This window comes from Zootoca vivipara, chromosome 6, assembly GCF_965207765.1.
Source record: "Zootoca vivipara chromosome 6, rZooViv2.hap1.1, whole genome shotgun sequence".
Classification (NCBI taxonomy): Eukaryota; Metazoa; Chordata; class Lepidosauria; order Squamata; family Lacertidae; genus Zootoca; species Zootoca vivipara.
In genome coordinates, this window is record NC_142589.1 from 92899115 (window position 1) to 92917257 (window position 18143).

The window sequence follows — 18143 nt, forward strand, 5'->3', positions numbered from 1 at the left end:
GTGCCAAAGGGCCTGGTGCCTCTAGTTGGCAAGGATCAGGGCCGGATTCAAGTTTGATGAGGCCCTAAGCTACTGAAGGGTAATGGGGCCCTTTATATGTCCATCTGTCCTTTGTCAACAACAAATTGTCACTGTTTTTTGTGTTGAATAAGGGTTAAACCACTGAGCCTAGGGCTTGCTGATCAGAAGGTCGGCGGTTCGAATCCCTATGACAGGGTGAGCTCCCGTTGCTTGGTCCCAGCTCCTGCCAACCTAGCAGTTCGAAAGCACGTCAAAATGCAAGTAGATAAATAGGAACCGCTACAGCGGGAAGGTAAATGGCATTTCCATGTGCTGCTCTGGTTTGCCAGAAGCGGCTTTGTCATGCTGGCCACATGACCTGGAAGCTGTACACCGGCTCCCTCAGCCAATAAAGCAAGATGAGCGCGACTGGACCTAATGGTCAGGGGTACCTTTACCTTTATCTAAATGCTATATGGTAATTGATGGACCTAATAGGTATCTAAATCCATTTTTGCACATAAAATATGTATTTTATCGAAGTAATTGTTGAACTGAAATACAATTAAGAAAAAGTATATTAATAGTGAAATACAATTAAGAAGAGACCCAGGTGGCGCTGTGGGTTAAACCACAGAGCCTAAGGCTTGCTGATCAGAAGGTCGGCGGTTCGAATCCCTGCAACGGGGTGAGCTCCCGTTGCTCGGTCCCAGCTCCTGCCCACCTAGCAGTTCGAAAGCACATTAAAGTGCAAGTAGATAAATAGGGACCGCTCCGGCGGGAAGGTAAATGGCGTTTCCGTGCGCTGCTCTGGTTCACCAGAAGCAGCTTTGTCATGCTGGCCACATGACCTGGAAGCTGTCTGCAGACAAACGCCGGCTCCCTCGGCCTATAGAGCGAGATGAGCGCCGCAACCCCAGAGTCGGACACAACTGGACCTGATGGTCAGGGGCCCTTTACCTTTACAATTAATAAGAAGTATATTAATAGTGATATAATTATTAAGCTACAGGTAGGTAGCTGTATTGGTCTGCCGTAGTCGAAACAAAATAAAAAAATTCATTCCAGTAGCACCTTAGAGACCAACTAAGTTTGTCATTGGTATGAGCTTTTGTGTGCAACTTAGTTGGTCTCTAAGGTGCTACTGGAAGGAATAATTATTAAGCTCTAACTTAAAATGATTTTTTATTCATAACGATAACAATGCAAACACACTGGCGTTTGGCAATAGTAAAATTTCCTTTAGAAACACAATTTACAAAGATTCATGTAATCTGGTCTCTAGAAACTTGCTAGAACATGAAATAATAATAGGTGTAAATATATGATGCAAACTACTAATAATTATAAATAGCAGAACGTAGGCACCCTATATATAGAAAGGAGCAAACCAGTGATATTTTAGGGAGCAGGCTAGCAGGTGGGGCCCATGACTTACATCATAGGAGCCTGCACAACACAAAACACGGTTGCTGTACGGTATGTAGGTTTTATTTTATTTGTTTTTTATCTTATCTTTTGGAAATGTACATCCAGGTGTTTTTTCCCTTTAATTTTTTGTGGGGGCCCAAGAGAATGGGGCGCTAAGCTATAGCTTGTTTAGTAAATCCGGCACTAGAAGAGCTGGAAATAACATCGATAGATTTCAGATTTGGCAATCCATGGACACAAATGTTCACAGCCCTCTAGCGGCTATGGTAGCTCACTTACCAAAAGGCATGTATTTAGCATTAACCGTGGAAGTGTATACAGTCGTAACTTGGCTCCCGAACGCCTTGCGAAGTCGGAACCTTTGGCTCCCGAACGCCGCAAACCCGGTTTGCGAACGTTCTTTTGGAAGCCGAACGTCCGCCGCGGCTTCCAATTGGCTGCAGGAGCTCACCCCGTCACGGGGATTTGAACCGCCGACCTTCTGATCGGCAAGCCCTAGGCTCTGTGGTTTAGCCCACAGCGCCACCTGTGCGGCCGAGCATGGGGCAATGTGAAATTGTCCAGTTTTTCTTTTAAAGAAGCAAACCACCTGAGCAGGATTCAGTCGTGTGTGCATTCTGGGGGGGAAAATGCTTCCGGAGAGCTGGCTTTTTAAGATCCCTGCCCCGAGGACCTTGCAAATATCTAAATGGAGAGGGACGTCGCTGCCGCAGGGGAAATGAAGGCAGCGGAGCCTAAGAGGTTCAGCCGAAGAGGTCAATTTTTGAGCTAGTCCTTTGTTTGTTTGAGATCCAGCTGCAATTCTGAGCTCTGAGAAATGGATTTGTCAGATGCTGTGGGATTTTCCTACCCCGCCTGCCCTGGTTCACTGTTGACCAACCACTGGTCTTTGTGTCTGTTTGAGTTTGCTAACCTCAGATAATCTAGATTTCCCCCTTCGCAGCTGCCTGTCAATATTTGCCGCTGGGAGAAGTGGAATGTGTCAGGGCAAAGGGAAAGAGGGATAGATGATCGAGGGGCGAAGGTAAACCCTGGATTTTCAGGCTTATGAGAATAAAATTGCTGCATGCAGTCGTTGTTTCTCTGCTTCTACCTCCTACGGCTCCCATTAAGCCCCTCTGGTGCTGGTTTGGGATTTTAATAATAATAATAATAATAACAATAATAATAATAATTTATTTATACCCCACCCATCAGGCCGGGTCTCCCCCGCCACTCTGAGCGGCTTCCAACACACATCAAAATACATTAAAATATCACAGACCAAAAACTTCCCTAAACAGGGCTGCCTTTAGGTATTTTCTAAATGTCAGGTAGTTATTTATCTCTCTGACCTCTGATGGGAGGGCGTTCCACAGGGCGGGTGCCACAACCGAGAAGGTCCTCTGGCTGGTTCCCTGTAGCTTTGCTTCTCACAGGGAGGGAACCGCCAGAAGGCCCTCGGCGCTGCACCTCAGTGTCCGGGCTGAACGATGGAGGTGGAGACGCTCCTTCAGGGATACAGGACAGAGGCTGTTTAAGGCTTTAAACGTCAGCACCAACACTTTGAATTGTGCCCAGAAATGTACTGGGAGCCAATGTAGGTCTTTCAAGACCGGTGTTATGTGGTCTCGGCGGCCGCTCCCAGTCACCAGTCTGGCTGCCGCATTCTGGATTAATTGTAGTTTCCGGGTCACCTTCAAAGGGAGCCCCACGTAGAGCGCATTGCAGTAGCCCAAGTGGGAGATAACCAGAGCATGCACCACTCTGGTGAGACAGTCCGTGGGCAGATAGTGTCTCATCCTGCGTACTAGATAGAGTTGGTAGACAGCCGCCCTGGACACAGAATTGATCTGCGCCTCCATGGACAACTATGAGTCCAAAATGACTCCCAGGCTGCGCACCTGGTCCTTCAGGGGCACAGTTATCCCATTCAGGACTAGGGAGTCCCCCACACCCGCCTGCCCCCAGTCCCCCCCAAAACAGTACTTCTGTCTTGTCAGGATTCAACCTCAATCTGTTAATCGCCATCCATCCTCCAACCTCCTCCAGGCACTCACACAGGACATTCACCGCCCTCACTGGTTCTGATTTAAAAGCGAGGTAGAGCTGGGTATCATCCGCATACTGATGAACACCCAGCCCAAACCCCCTGATGATCTCTCCCAGAGGCTTCATATAGATGTTAAAAAGGATAATACTGTAATAACATTTCTATACACCCTTCATCCGAGGATCCACAAGGCGGTTTGCAATATAAAACACTCAAAAATACATAGCATAATAACAAACAAAACAATAACCCCCCCCCCCAGCTGACCAGTTTCCAGCTTTCGGACTACAACTCCCTAAGCTAGCAGTGGACGATGGGTGTTGTAGTCCAAGACGCATAGAGGGCACCACGTTGGGGACTACACTCTTAGACCCAAGACCACATGGTTTTTAAAATTTATTTTATTCTTTTATTTGACAAGGGTTCGATTCTGCCTGATTGCAGCGAAACCTCAAAGAAGTTTACAAGAAGAATAAAGCAAGGAAACTATTAAAAAGCAGCTTAAAGCGAGTATTTAAAGCATTCAGAAAATAAAATCAAGGATAAGCTAATAAGCGGATGAAAACGCATGCCTACATTCTGCATGTCTGGGTAGGCTTGTTGGAACAAAAAAAATGTTTTTAGCCAGCTGCAAAAAGGGTACAGTGAAGGCGTCTCCCTGATATAATGAGGCAGGGAGTTCCATCGGTTTCAAGTACGGTAACAGCGTCGTGCTGATTGAACCATATGGGGGCAGCTGTACATTCCTGCATTGCAAGGGGCTGGACTAGATGACTTTTGGGGTCCTGGATCCCCCTCTCAATTCTAGGATTCTGTGCTGACGGGGTCTCACTCCCACCGGCAATTGTGCCCCAAACCGAAGCTTCCCTATCGAGCGGAAGGGAAGCCCCACAAAGAGCGCATTGCAGCAGTCCAGCCTGAGAGCAGCTGGTGTCTCCCAGTCCAGCCTTATTTGTTTTCATAGCTTCATACTGCAAAATCTCCCGGTCTTGATTCCTCCGGGAGACTTAGGAGGGAAGACCTCCGAATCCTGGCCGGCGGCTGCCAGCCAGTGCCGGCGACAACACACAGAGAGATGGAGCCGACTCCAGATAAGGCCGCTTCCGGTGTCCGGCCCCGGGTAGGATTTCAGCCTTTGTTCCTTTCTCAGTGTCCTTGTGGTTATCGGAAACCCCCGGTCCGTCGTGAGCCAGCCAGAGGCAGCTCTCGGGAGGAGATGTGTTCCTTGCAAGAGGCAGGCGAGAGATCCCTCCTTTTGGAGTTTCTCTGCACCGAGCAGATTCCCTTGGGGGCCTCTGCCAGCCGGCGAGGGAACTGGAGAGTTCTGGCTCCACCTGGAATCTAGGTGTGTCTTGGGGGAGGTTACACCTGTGCGCTGAAAGGAGGTGGGGCCCGGGGTGCGGAAGAGGAAGGAAAACCAGAGTCAACGGGGGCGGGGGGGGAAGAGAACCTGGAATATAAATATATATATATTCTGGAAGCCTGTCTTCAGTCGGGCCTGGGCAAATCTCTTTGGGGTGGCCGACAGGTGAGCCACACCTGTTTCTCTCGCTGACTTGGCAAAGATGTGTGGCCCGAGCTGGCTCTGAGCACCATGGCCGTGCGATTTCAGGCAAGTAAGTTTGTGTTATCCTTCGCCTCATGACCTACTTCCAGCGTGCAAAAAAATACTGGCTTATCTCTGAGCCGGGGAGAGGAAGAGGCCTGGGACTCGCAGCTTAACAGAATTCTTGTTTTCTCTCTCTATTTTTTTTTCCTGGCAAGGCAGTGTGTGGGGGGGGGGGGAGTGGGTTTGCGGCAGGTGGGTTACTTTGGGAGTGAGGGGCTGGGGCTCTGCACATGCCCAGAGGTACCCCCTTTTCTTTCCGGGTTAGAGCGTTTAGATTAATGCAGGGGCGCAGCGTCCCACGCTTTTTGGACACAGAGTTTGAAAACTGTGCCTCTAGGTGTGTGCAGAGTGCATTTTGCCATGCAGTAAAGAGGACTGGGGTTGTGGTTTTTTGGGTGGGTGGGTGGGATCCTGGATTTTGAGGATGGGAAAAGTGGGTTGCTTCTTTCTCGTGGGACAAACTGCAGTTTAGGGGTCAACCTCTCCCCGCAACCTCTGGGGGCAGGTTAGAACCGAAGGCTTTCCACCTTGTTTCCTTGTAAAACAGGCAGGAATCCGACAGGTATGTCTTCTCTCCTGGCATGGAGAAACTGCCATGGCAGCCGACTGTGGCCTCTTGGCCCGATATTAACCCTGCCGTTTCGAAACGGCAGAGGAGCAAAGCTCTGTTTGGGTGTTGGCTAGGCGTGAAGCATGCCAGGCTCTTGCTGGGACAACAAAGGGGACTTCCTGTAGCCACTGTAGTTTCGGCTTCTCTCGCAAATTGTCCCAGGAATGTGGGCTTGGCCGCCTCGATGTGTGCCTTTCCTTGAGGGCGGCTGTTTACCCATTTTTGGCCTGGCTCCCCAGGTGAGCGATTCAGAAAACCTCTGTTGGCAGCACTTGAGAGTCTGTTACACGGACTTCGAAAGGCACGAGGGGAGTGTCACTGAGTGGGTAGAGCGCCGGCTTTTGCAAGTGCCAGAGTTTGCAGTTTGCATCCTCTCTGGTTAAGAACATGATTGTTGCTTGGGGGGAGAGAGAGAGAGACCCCTCTCTCTGCCTGAGACGCTGGAGAACGGCTGCCGGTCAGAGCAGGCAGTATTGGGGCAAGGCGGCATCCGGAGAATTACACATGGACATCAGAAGAGACCACCCAGATACCCCAATGGCAAACCCGCAAACTGGACCCGAGGACGACATCCACTCTCCCCTCCTTTGTTTCCAGAAGCTGGCATTCAGGAGCATTGCCGAGCATAGCCATCATGCCTAGTGGTCACCGAAAGCCCTCTCCTCCTTTGTGAATTTCCCTCACCCTATTTTAAAGCCATCCAAGTTGAGGACCATCCCGGCCTCCTGCAGCGGGGAGTTCCATCGTTTAACTACGAGCTGCGCGAATCGTAGAGTTGGAAGGGGTTGCCTTAGAGTCCCCTGCAAAGAAGGGCTTTCTTTTACGGAAGATGCTAGGCCGGGCGGAGGCATGTATAATATTTTTGCCTGCGGTTAACCCTCCGCGGAAGTATTTCGTCGACCCTTAGATTGGATAGCTCAGCAGGTAAGAGCATGAGGCTCTTAATCTCAGGGTCATGAGTTCAAGTTCCACGTTGGGTGGAAAGATTCCTGCGTTGCAGGGGGTTGGTCTAGATGACCCATGGGGTCCCTTCCATCTCTGCAGTTCTATGATTCTACTACCCTTTTATCGTATGTTAAATTTTTTGTTGTTCACTTTCTGTTTTGCCCTTTGCAAAAGTTCCCCAGGGCAGGCATACTGCTTCGTTTCCAATCTGCAAAAGTCCCGTAATTTCCTTTCTGGCTAAATTCCCCACCCCAAACAGACCCACCCCCATGCTCTAACCGCTATACCGCACTGCCACTCCACACTGAATGACCCTATCTTAAATCTAAAGCGATTGCAGCTGTAATCTTATCGCCCAGCCCTCTGTAAACCCCAGCAGCAGCAGCAACACCCCAACGCTGCGGAACGAAATGGCTTGCATGCTTCCCCTTTTTTGCAAGGCAAATGGGAATCACAAATGGGGTGACAAGCTGTTAGATCTCATTGAGGAGCAGGAAAAGGGAGCGAAACAGTGTCAGAGAAACTCATTTTTGGGGGGAGTCTGTCTGCTGGGTCGCTCAGCTTGACCCCCCCCTCCCAGTCTTTCTCTCTTTCTTTCTCTCTCTCCCCCTTCCTTCCTTCCTTCCTTCCTTCCTTCCTTCCTTCCTTCCTTCCTTCCTTCCTTCCTTCCTTCCTTCCTTCCTTCCTTCCTTCCTTCCTTCCTTCCTTTCTCTCTCCCTCTTTCTTTACTTCCTTCTCTCTTTCTTTCTCTCTTCTCCCCTCCTTGCTCTCTCTCTCTCTCTTTCTCTTTCTCCCCCCTCTTCCTCTCCCTTTTGGCAACATTTGCCACTTCCTTTCTTCAACCACCTTGACCTAATTTCACCACCCCCACCCCCCCTTCTTCCAAAACTTCTTGGAATGCTTTATCTCCCTGTCGGAGGTTAAGTTATTTATTTCTTTAAAGAGAGCCCGTTTTTCGGCCAAAAGAGCTGATCCGCTTATCAAAATACCTCCATGCTTCTGAGTGGCAGATTTAAAGGCGTCACAATCGCCTTATCCTCCCACCTGAGGTAAGCCAATTATTACAGACCCTCCGGATATTGAAATAAATTAAATAAATCGGGGCTAGTAAAAAAAAGCTTATTTTTAAAAGCAAGCGTAAACAGCTCCCTCCCTCAATTAGAAGTAAAGGGGGTCCATATATATATATATATATATATATATATATATATATATATATGCATGCCGATTCGGTTTGCATCGATTTTGGGGAGGTGGCAGATAGTGTTTTGCTTGCACCCTGCAAGTCTCGAGAGATAGCGCTTTGTTTCGTGGCAGCAAAGGGGTCATTTAGGAAAATAAAAAGGGCCGATTTTATAGAATCCTAGAACGGTAGAGTTGGGACCACAAGAGTCATCTAGTCTGACCCCGCGATGAAGGCATTGTTATTGCCATCGTACAAATCTATGGTTGAGGTTGAATCCTGACAAGACAGAAGTATTGTTTTTTGGGGGGGACAGGGGGTGGGTGGGGATGCAGATTCCCTGGTTCTGATTGGGGTAACTGTGCCCCTGAAGGACCAGGTGCGCAGCCTGGGGGTCATTTTGGACTCACAGCTGTCCATGGAGGTGCAGGTCAATTCTGTGCCTAGGGCAGCTGTCTACCAGCTCCATCTGGTACGCAGGATGAGACCCTCCCCGCCCGCAGACTGTCTCGCCAGAGTGGTGCATGCTCTGGTTATCTCCCGCTTGGACTACTGCAATGCGCTCTCCGTGGGGCTGCCTTTGAAGGTGACTTGGAAACTACAACTAATCCAGAATATGGCAGCTAGACTGGTGACTGGGAGCGGCCGCTGAGACCATATAACACCAGTCCTGAAAGACCGACATTGGCTCCCAGGACGTCTCTGAGCACAATTCAAAGTGTTGGTGCTGACCTTGAAAGCCCTAAATGGCCTCAGCCCAGTAGACCTTAAGGAGCGTCTCCACCCCCATCGTTCAGCCCGGACACTGGGGTCCAGCTCCAAAGGCCTTCTGGCGGTTCCCTCGCTGCGAGAAGCAAGCTTGCAGCGAACCAGGCAGAGGGCCTTCTCAGTGGTGGCGCCCGCCCTGTGGAATGCCCTCCCATCAGATGTCAAAGATAAACAAATACCTGACTTTTAGAAGACATCTGAAGGCAGCCCTGCTTAGGGAGATTTTTAATTTTTGAGGTTCTATCGTGCTTTTACTGTAGTATTCTGCTGGGAGTCGCCCAGAGTGGCTGGGGAAACGCAGCCAGATGGGTGGGGTATAAATAATAAATTATTGTTGTTGTTAACACAGTTGTAGAAATCCATGGTGCATTTGGGTTCTGGTTGCCTCTCCTCAAAGCGGACGTTGGAAAAGCTCCAGGAAAGGGGCGACTCGGATGATCGAGGGTATTGAAAGGTTGTGGCATTTGGGAATATTTAGTTTCAAGAAAAGGGGAGTGAGAAGCAACATGATAGAAGTTTGCAAAATTCTGCCTGGCCTGGAGAAAGTGGTGGGAAAGTGCCGGCCTTTAGTTATTAGAGTCTGGCTGAGAAAGGAGCAGCAAGCAAGAGATTTCCCTCTCTGCCACCTCACCTGGTAGCTGCTATTCCCCAATGCCTGGTGCATCAACTTCCATAAATACACAACTCCGAGCTGCAGATTGCCCGGGAGAGATCCTCTCGATCCCTTTGCAGGAGCGAGCTTCTAGCCACTGATTGGCTCGTGCTTCTGTGAGGTCACGGAATGTCCCCAAGCATTCCAAGTTGGCCAGAAAGGCAGGGGAGGAGAAATATAGCTGTTGGAATGCCAGCAGCTCGCTTGCCGCGAGGAGCGCGAAGTTGTTAGTTTGGCTGGGACCAAACTCTTGTGAACGGGTCCCGGGGGTGAGAGCAACTTTGTGGGGGAAATCCTGAGCTTGAGGTGCAACAACAGGCATCCCCAAACTGCAGCCCTCCAGATGTTTTGGCCTACAACTCCCACGATCCCTAGCTAACAGGACCAGTGGTTGGGGAAGATGGGAATTGTAGTCCAAAATAACTGGAGGGTCAAAGTTTGGGTATGCCTGTGCAACATAATTCCTGCATTGCAGAGGGTTGGGCTAGATGACCCTCTGGGTCCCTTCCAACGATTCTGTGATGCTGTGGCAGAAAGGAAGGGTTGTGGACGTAAGGGGGGGTATTGGGTTGTTGTTATTGTTTTGATTGTATATTTTGTGATTTTGTTCTGAGAACCAACCTGATAACCTGATATTATTAATAATATTAATAATAATAATAATAGGTGATGGATTAAGGAAAGGGTGTGGGGGGGTGTTTTTTTTAAAAAAAGATTAATCTTTATTAAACATTAATCAACATCAATTTACACTCAACTCATAATTTGAACTTAAAAGGTAAAGGTAAAAGGACCCCTGACCATTAGTGTGCAACTTAGTTGTTCTCTAAGGTGCTACTGGAATGAATAATTATTAAGCTCTAACTTAACATAACTTAAAAATATTAAGCTCTAACTTAAAAGCTGATCTCCAAGACTTTGGTCACCTCATGAGAAGAGAAGACTCCCTGGAAAAGACCCTGATGTTGGGAAAGATTGAGGGCACTAGGAGAAGGGGACGACAGAGGACGAGATGGTTGGACAGTGTTCTCGAAGCTACGAACATGAGTCTGACCAAACTGTGGGAGGCAGTGCAAGACAGGAGTGCCTGGTGTGCTATGGTCCATGGGGTCACGAAGAGTCGGACACGACTAAACGACTAAACAACAACAAAGAGAGGGGACAAAAGCTGAATCAGACATTGATTTGACATAAAGGGCTAATTCTCTGGATGTCTGCTCTCTTTCTGTTTGTGTATATCCCTGAAGTTGTTTTATAACATTTTCCCTCTTTCCCTAGGTTGCAGACATGGAAGAAATGGTAATCTGGGAACAGTATACAATCACGCTAAACAGGGTGAGTGGTTTGATAAATAAGCAAAAAAAGCCCAAGAAATAAGCGGATGGTGTTCTGATTTGTGTGTGTGTGTGTGTGTTTGATTTAATATATATATATATATATTAAAGTTTGAACGAAGAAGGAAAAGACAGTATACAGCAGGCATGTCCAAATTTGGCCCTCCTTGAAAAAAGTCTGGACACCACAAAAATGAACATCAAATATCAAGCATTTTTTAAACATAGATCTTTGGGAATGATCTGCTGTGCTCATTAGGCATGACTTTCCTGTGCAGATCCTGTTTTTGCTAATAAAGTCCAACTTGCACGGTGTGATTTACTGCCGGGTCACTCCTGACATAAGGTGACTCACTTGTGAAATTGGCCCTTTGCCCTGAAAAGGTTCCCTGCCCTTGGTTTAGCATGGCCCAAAACCTGGGGAGCTTTCCCTTCCCCTCCCCTGGTGCAGCCACAAAGAAGTTTGTGGAAACTTCCGCATCCCTTTTTTGCTCAACCAACAGACCAACAAACCTTGGTTTGATCTTAAGTCCAGTTTTCTGGAAGTGAGCGAACTGGAAGCCATAGTTGGTGAACCCAGAAACCGTGGTTTGATCTTAAGTCCAGTTTTTTTGGAAGGAAGGGGACTAGAAACCATGGTTGCTGAACCCACAAATCATAGTTTGCTCTTAAATCCAGTGTTTTGGAAGTGAGCGAAGAGGAAACCATGGTTGGTGAACCCACAAACCATGGCATGATCTTAAGTCCAGTTTTCTGGAAGCCAGCAGATGGAAAACCATAGTTGCTGAACCCAGAAACCATGATTTAATCAGAAGTCTAGTTTTCTGTAAGCGAGAGAACTGGAAACCTTGGTTGTTGAACCCAGAGACCATGATTTGATCTGAAGTCCAGTTTTCTGGAAGCAAGCGAACTTGAAACCATGGTTGGGGAACCCACAAACCATGGTTTGATCTTAAGTCCATTCCCATCATTCCTGGCGTTGTCCGGGGCTGATGGGAGCTGGAATCCAAATAAATCTGGAGGTCTCCCATTTCCCTGCTCGTGCGACAGGTGACGTGTCACTCATTCGAAGCCTTCCTGTAGTAATCTCGGAGGCGGATGGCTGACCCCTGTCAGAATCGGGATGTTTGGTTTAGCAGGCTGAATCAAATTAAATTGGAGCGCAGAAGGGAACTGATATCTGCATTGGGCCTCTTTCCATCCAGGATCCCCGGAGGGGCTTCGGGATTGCCATATCGGGAGGCCGGGATCGCCCCAGCGGCGTTGACGGAGACACATCCATCATCATCTCCGACGTGGTGCCCGGGGGCCCTGCTGATGGCCGGCTCCAGTGAGTAGCCTTAAAGCAGGCAGCATTGGCAGGCTGCAAGGAAGCCATGGTTTGATCTGAAGTTCAGTTTGCTAGAAGCGAGCAAACTGGAAACTGTAGTTGGTGAACCCAGAAACTATGGTTTGATCTTAAGTCCAGTTTGCTGGAAATGAGGAAACTGGAAACCGTGGCTTGGTGGACCCACAAACCATGGTTTGATCTTAAGTCCAGTTTGCTGGAAGCGAACAAACTGGAAAATGTGTTTGGTGAACACAGAAACCATGGTTTGATCTTGTCCAGTTTGCTGGAAGCGAACAAACTGGAAACCGTGGCTTGGCGAACCCACAAACCATGGCAGCCAGGAAAGAGGGAGATGAGGTTTCTATAGAATCCTCGAAAGGTTTTTTAATGGTTTGGGAGAGTCAGGATTTTTTGTTTGCTGATTGCTCTTGGCCCATCTCACAAGGCTTTCGCCTTTTTCAGGACCCGGGACAAGATAGCCATGGTGAATGGGATTTCCATGGAGAATGTGTCGTCCTCCTTTGCTATCCACACCTTGAAAGGCTGCGGGAAAGTGGCCAATATTGTGAGTAAGAGCAAGCGTCAACTCATTGACGGCAACACTCAGCCAATCGCTCCGGAAGAGGCATGCCTTTAAATTAAGTAATAGCTTAGTGAGTAATAGCCTGAGACTCTTAATCTCAGGGCTATGGGTTCGAGTCCCACATGGGGCAAAAAAGTCCTGCTATTTCATGGGGTTGGTGCCTTCCGACGCTACGATTCCCAGATTCTGATCATCTCCCTGCAGATTTAGGGGTGGCTCATTTCCCGGTGAGAGAATGGCAGCTCTGAGTGAGCTGGTAACAATAATTGAATTTGTTGGAAGGGACCCACAAGGGTCATCAAGTCCAACCCCATGCAATGCAGGAATCACATCTAAAGTAGGCGTTCAGACATTGGCCTGTCTCCGGAGACAATGGAGTGTGTTATTATTATTATTATTATTATTTACATTTATAGGCCACCTTTATGTTCCAGGAATCTCAAGGTTGCATTCATGGTTTCCATTTCTCATTTAATCCCCCACAACAACACTGTGAGGTAGGTTAGGCTGAGTGACTGGCCCAAGGTCACCCACCGAGCTTTGTGGCTGAGTAGGGATTCGAACCCTGCTCTAGCATCCTGGTCCGACACTCTAACCATTGCACCGCGCTGCCTCACAGAGCCATGAGGTTGGAAAGGGGCCTTTAGTGGGTTTTCTGCAACGACCCACTCCAGTTGCGATGTTTCAAGGCGGCCTTTGTTGGGTCGGAGCGACGGCGGCCACAAGGAACCTGCAAAAGTGGAGTCCCTGAGATTGTAAACTATGTGGGCTTCTCTAGAGGCATTTAGCTGCACCCATGCGCAGAAACAGAGCCTTTGAGGAAAAGCAGGCCTGCGTTGTCCGAGCCGGATATTATCAGAAGGAACAGAGTTTCCATTCCTATCGCTGATTCAAGGCTATATAACGCCGACATTCTCGACACATTCTTAACAAAATCTGAGTAAGCAGATTCCCCTGACCGCAGCCAGCCTGTCACACACTATTTTAGCGTCTCTTCACAATGTAGGCCCGGCACATCCAACAGGTAGATCGTGATCTACTGGTAGATCGTGGGGTGTTCCTCGTAGATCTCTGGCCTCCCCCCCCCCTAAAAAAAAGCTCAATAACTTTGGCTTCCCCAAAAAAGCTCAAGAACTTTGCCTTTCCTATAAAAAGCTCAGCAACTTTTGCTTCCTAGCAAAAAAGTTGGTTATCAGATTAAGTTCCACTATCAGACTTTTATACAACTGTGTTTTATATAATCAACTTTTGATTGTGTATATCCATACCTGCCAAGTTGCTGTCAGAGAAATAAGGGACTGGGCCAGAAATAGCAGACCGGAGGTAGCGCTGCCGCCATTTTGGAACTGGGCGGAGCATGCGCAGACGTGACTTTTGATGCTGCTTTGCCCAGCTCCAAAATGGCCGCCGCGCCAGAAGTCGCACTGCAGCCATTTTGGAACTGGGCAGAGCAGCATCAAAAGTCGCTTCTGAGCATGCTTCGCCCAGTTCCAAAATGGCCGCCGCGCCAGAATAAACCGGGGGAAAACAAAAAAAACCCCGTTTTTTCAGCTAGGAACAGCTGGAAAAACGGGGATTTCCCGGGGAAAACGGGAGACTTGGCAGCTATGTGTATATCACAATGCTCATTCAGTTCCATTCATTCAGATATTCAGTTCCATTCATTCATTTGCTCCCTAAAAAAAAGCTCAACCCCCTTGACTCCCCCCAAAAAGCTCAACAAACTTTGATCCATCCTACGACAATGGTTAGATCACTGCCAGTTTTTTTACACTGTGAGTACAGTAGATCACAGTCTATTGGGAGTTGGACATCCCTGATGTAGGCTAACCGATCGACGTCTACATCAATGCTTTCACCCAGTACGGACCCCTAGGGTCATCTAGCCTAACCCCAGCTCTGCGGGAGTCGCAGAACCCCCTACAAATGGCCACCCAACCTCCGTTTAAAAACCTCCGGGGGAGGGAGAGCCTGCCACCTCCCGAGGGAGCCGAAGGGCTCTTCGCGCCAGAAAGTGCTTCCTAATCATAGAACTGTGCAGTTGGACGGGACACCCAGTGGGCATCTAGTCCAGCCCCCTGCGGCACAGGAATCGCAGTTGAATAAAATGACAGAGTTGATAAGAAATCAATCGATAGAAAGAATGGGAATGTTTTAAAAATTACTTGAATAAATATGGTTCCAACAGTAGCACTTGTGTTTAGACTAATTGCGCAGACAAAAGTATCCCAGGATGGAGACAAATAATTAAATACAGATCAAAAATAGAAATGGCTGAATTGAAACCGCAAAGAGTAGACAGAAGTCAACAAACCAACAAATTTAATTCAAGCCAGTACGAGAGACTTTGTGAGCAGAATACGCTGGTACTGGTAACTAAATACTGCTTTCTGTTTAGTTTTCGTTTTGTTAATTTTTCGGTTTTGTCGTCGTGCATTTTTCTTTTTCTTTTCTTCTTCTCTCCCTCTCTTTATTTCCTTTATATAATACACATTCATTCTAGATTTCTTGATTATGTATATTGTAATAACTATCTGAAGTCTAGAAATATCTAATGTAAGATTAGTTTGTTTTTTTGTTTCGTTTCTTTGATGATAATCATAATAAAAAGGAATTGCAGTTGAAGAATCCCTGGCTGATCACAGGATCAGAGCAGAGCAGAGCTGGCAAGGACCTAGTTTAGTCCAACCCTGTGCAATGCAGGGATCACAGCTAAAGGATCCCTGAGAGATTTCAGAATCGGGGAATCGTAGGGCAGGCAGGGACCCTCAGGCACCATTTACTTCAACATCCCTGCAATGCAGGATTCGCAATTCAGGGAATCCCTGGCAGGGTGGCTGCCTGTCACCGAGCCTCCTGCATAAAGTGGTACCTTAGTTCTCAAACTTAATCCGTTCCGGAAGTCCGTTCCAGAACCAAAGCGTTCCAAAACCAAGGCGTGCTTCTTTCCCATAGAAAGGAATGCAAAACGGATTAATCTCTTCCAGACTTTTAAAAACAAACCCTAAAACACCAATTTAACATGAATTTTACTATCTAACGAGACCATTGATCCATAAAATGAAAGCTATAACCAATGTAAAGGTAAAGGTAAAGGGTCCCCTGACCATTAGGTCCAGTCATGACCGACTCTGGGGTTGCGCGCTCATCTCGCATTATTGGCTGAGAGAGCCGGGGTATAGCTTCCAGGTCATGTGGCCAGCGTGACAAAGCCGCTTCTGGCAAACCAGAGCAGCACATGGAAACGCCGTTTACCTTCCCGCCGTTTACCTTCCCGTTTACCTTCCTATTTATCTACTTGCATTTTGACGTGCTTTCGAACTGCTAGGTTGGCAGGAGCTGGGACCAAGCAATGGGAGCTCACCCCGTCACAGGGATTCGAACCGCCGACCTTCTGATCAGCAAGCCCTAGGCTCTGTGGTTTAACACACAGCGCCACCTGGATCCCTTATAACCAATGTACTATACTATAAAATAAATAAGACAGTATTGTAGATGATAAAAATTAAAATTAATTTTTATTTCTTCCCTGCAGTGATGATAGTCATTGTTTGGATGGGGGGCTTTTATCCATTTCCGCAGTCACACAATCCATCAATCAGTAGCTGACCTGCGTTCCACACCAGGGCAGTCTTGAGCAGGCGCTCAGGGACGGAGATCGCTCCGGCGCCCCCGCCCTCGCAGGGCGCAGCATGGCTTCCGCGCGGCTTTGCTGCGCAGCGCCCGGCCTACTGGCCTGGCGCCCCACGCCACCGGGACTCTACCTAGAGCCGGCCCTGTTCCACACAGTCACAAAAACAAATGAACTGAAAAAGCCTCAGGGGGGATAAAAACACGCAAAATAAATAGCAAAAACAAAAGTGCCAAACTGAATCTGTTCCGGAAGTCTGTTTGACTTCCGAAATGTTCTAAAGCCAAGGCACAGCATCTGATTGGTGCGGGCGCCCTGGAAACAATAGCCGACAGCCACATCAGACGTTCGGCTTCCGAAAAACGTTCGAAAACTGGAACACTTACTTTTGGGTTTCCGGCATTTGGGAACCAAGGCGTTTGAGAACCAAGGTACCATTGTATTCCATTTTCTCCTCTCGCAGACGGTCAAGCGACCCCGAAAAGTGCACCTCCCTGCAGCCAAGCCCAGCTCGCCCAAAAGCCTGCTGCTCTCCAGCCCGGCTTTGCGCGACGGCCGGAATGGCGACTCCGACGAGGAGGATGGAGGCTACCGGGCGCCTTCTGCGCGGGGCGGATTAGTGGCTGGCGGCCGGCGCCAGGCCGAGGCGGAGCACAACCGCGGCTACGACGGCGACTCATCCAGTGAGAGGAGTTCCGGGCGGCACCGGGACGAGGAAGACGTCCCCCGCAGGTACCCGGTCCGGAGCAGGAGGCGGAGTCAAGACGGCGGGCACCGGAGGCGGAGCCAAGACAGCGGGTCAGACCGACAGCGCTTCACCAATGGGTACAGCCACAGAGGCAGCGCCAGCGGGCTGGCCCTGGTGTCCGGGTTCAAGAGGCTTCCGCAGCAGCAGGACGTGCCGATGAAACCGGTCCGCTCTGTTCTGGTAAAGAGCAAGGAGAGCGAAGGTGAACAGGATTTCCTACCACCCCATTTTCCCCTCTTCTTCTTTCCTTTTACGTAGAGATTTTTTGCTTTGTTAATATGATTTTTTATTACTTTTTCTGTTTTACAATTTCCGATAAGCATTTTGCATCCTTAAGATATATATATATATTCTTTTTAAAAATAATAATATACTTTTCAAGTTTATACATTTCACTAATTTTATACATTTCACTAATTTTACAGTCATCGTGACATTTCGAAACTTGACTTCCTTCCCCCTCTTTCTGCGGTTCCTTAAATTTATTTCTGATATCTTGTGCATATCCAAATTAACCTAATTTGCTCATTTATTCATCATCTTTAAATATACAGTGGTATTATGGAAGGCAAACGCAATCCGTTCCGGAAGTCCTTTAGACTTCCAAAACATTTGGAAAGCAAAGCACGGCTTCTGATTGGCTGCAGGACGCTCCTGCAGCCAATTGGAAGCTGCAGAAACCCCGTCGGACGTTCAGCTTCCAAAAATAGTTCGCAAACCGGAATACAGTGGTACCTCGACTTACGAACAACTCAACAACCGAATTTTTCGACTTACGAATGGGGGTAATGGCCACGCGCTTACGAATGTCTCGACTTCCGGGGAAAAATCGTGGCGTTTTTAGATTTTTCAACTTACGAATTTTTAGATAGGGTTGCTTCGACTTACAAATTTTTCCGTTTTCAATGCATTCCTATGGGAAATCGCGTTTCCAATGGCATTTTTCAACTTACAAATTTTTCGACTTACGAAGGTGCCTTCGGAACGGATTAAATTCGTAAGTCGAGGCACCACTGTATCACTGTATCAAAACAGCTTAGTTTGGGAGAACTAAGTTGTCCAAAAACCAAGGTACAACTGTATATCAAGAATAAAACTGAAGGTTATTTCAATAATCCTGCCTATGTTCTTATCTGTTTACAATTTATCTGTAAATATCCAATGAACCATTTCCATTCTTTTATAAAAGGTTTGTTACCTTGAATTCTTATTCTTCCCGTAAGTTTCGCCATACATCCTTAAGATATCAACGACTTCCCTTCTTCTCTTTCCATGGTTCATTTTGCA

General features: G+C 48.0%; 1 protein-coding gene across 8 annotated transcripts in view; it reads left to right on the forward strand.

Annotated features, from left to right (window-relative positions):
* Nucleotides 1-18143, forward strand: part of TJP3 (tight junction protein 3) — a 50409-nt gene that overhangs the window by 3684 nt on the left and 28582 nt on the right. For 2 of the 8 annotated variants that reach the window (XM_035118116.3, XM_088673053.1), the window contains exons 2-5: nt 10509-10565; nt 11770-11894; nt 12357-12459; nt 16572-17058. In XM_035118116.3, the coding sequence (XP_034974007.3) occupies nt 10518-10565; nt 11770-11894; nt 12357-12459; nt 16572-17058 (763 nt within the window). In that variant the 5' untranslated portion in view covers nt 10509-10517. Of the gene's footprint in view, nt 1-4614; nt 5080-10508; nt 10566-11769; nt 11895-12356; nt 12460-16571; nt 17059-18143 lie in introns of those variants that run through there. The other 6 variants (XM_088673055.1, XM_088673052.1, XM_035118117.3 and 3 more) reach the window with 6 other exon arrangements.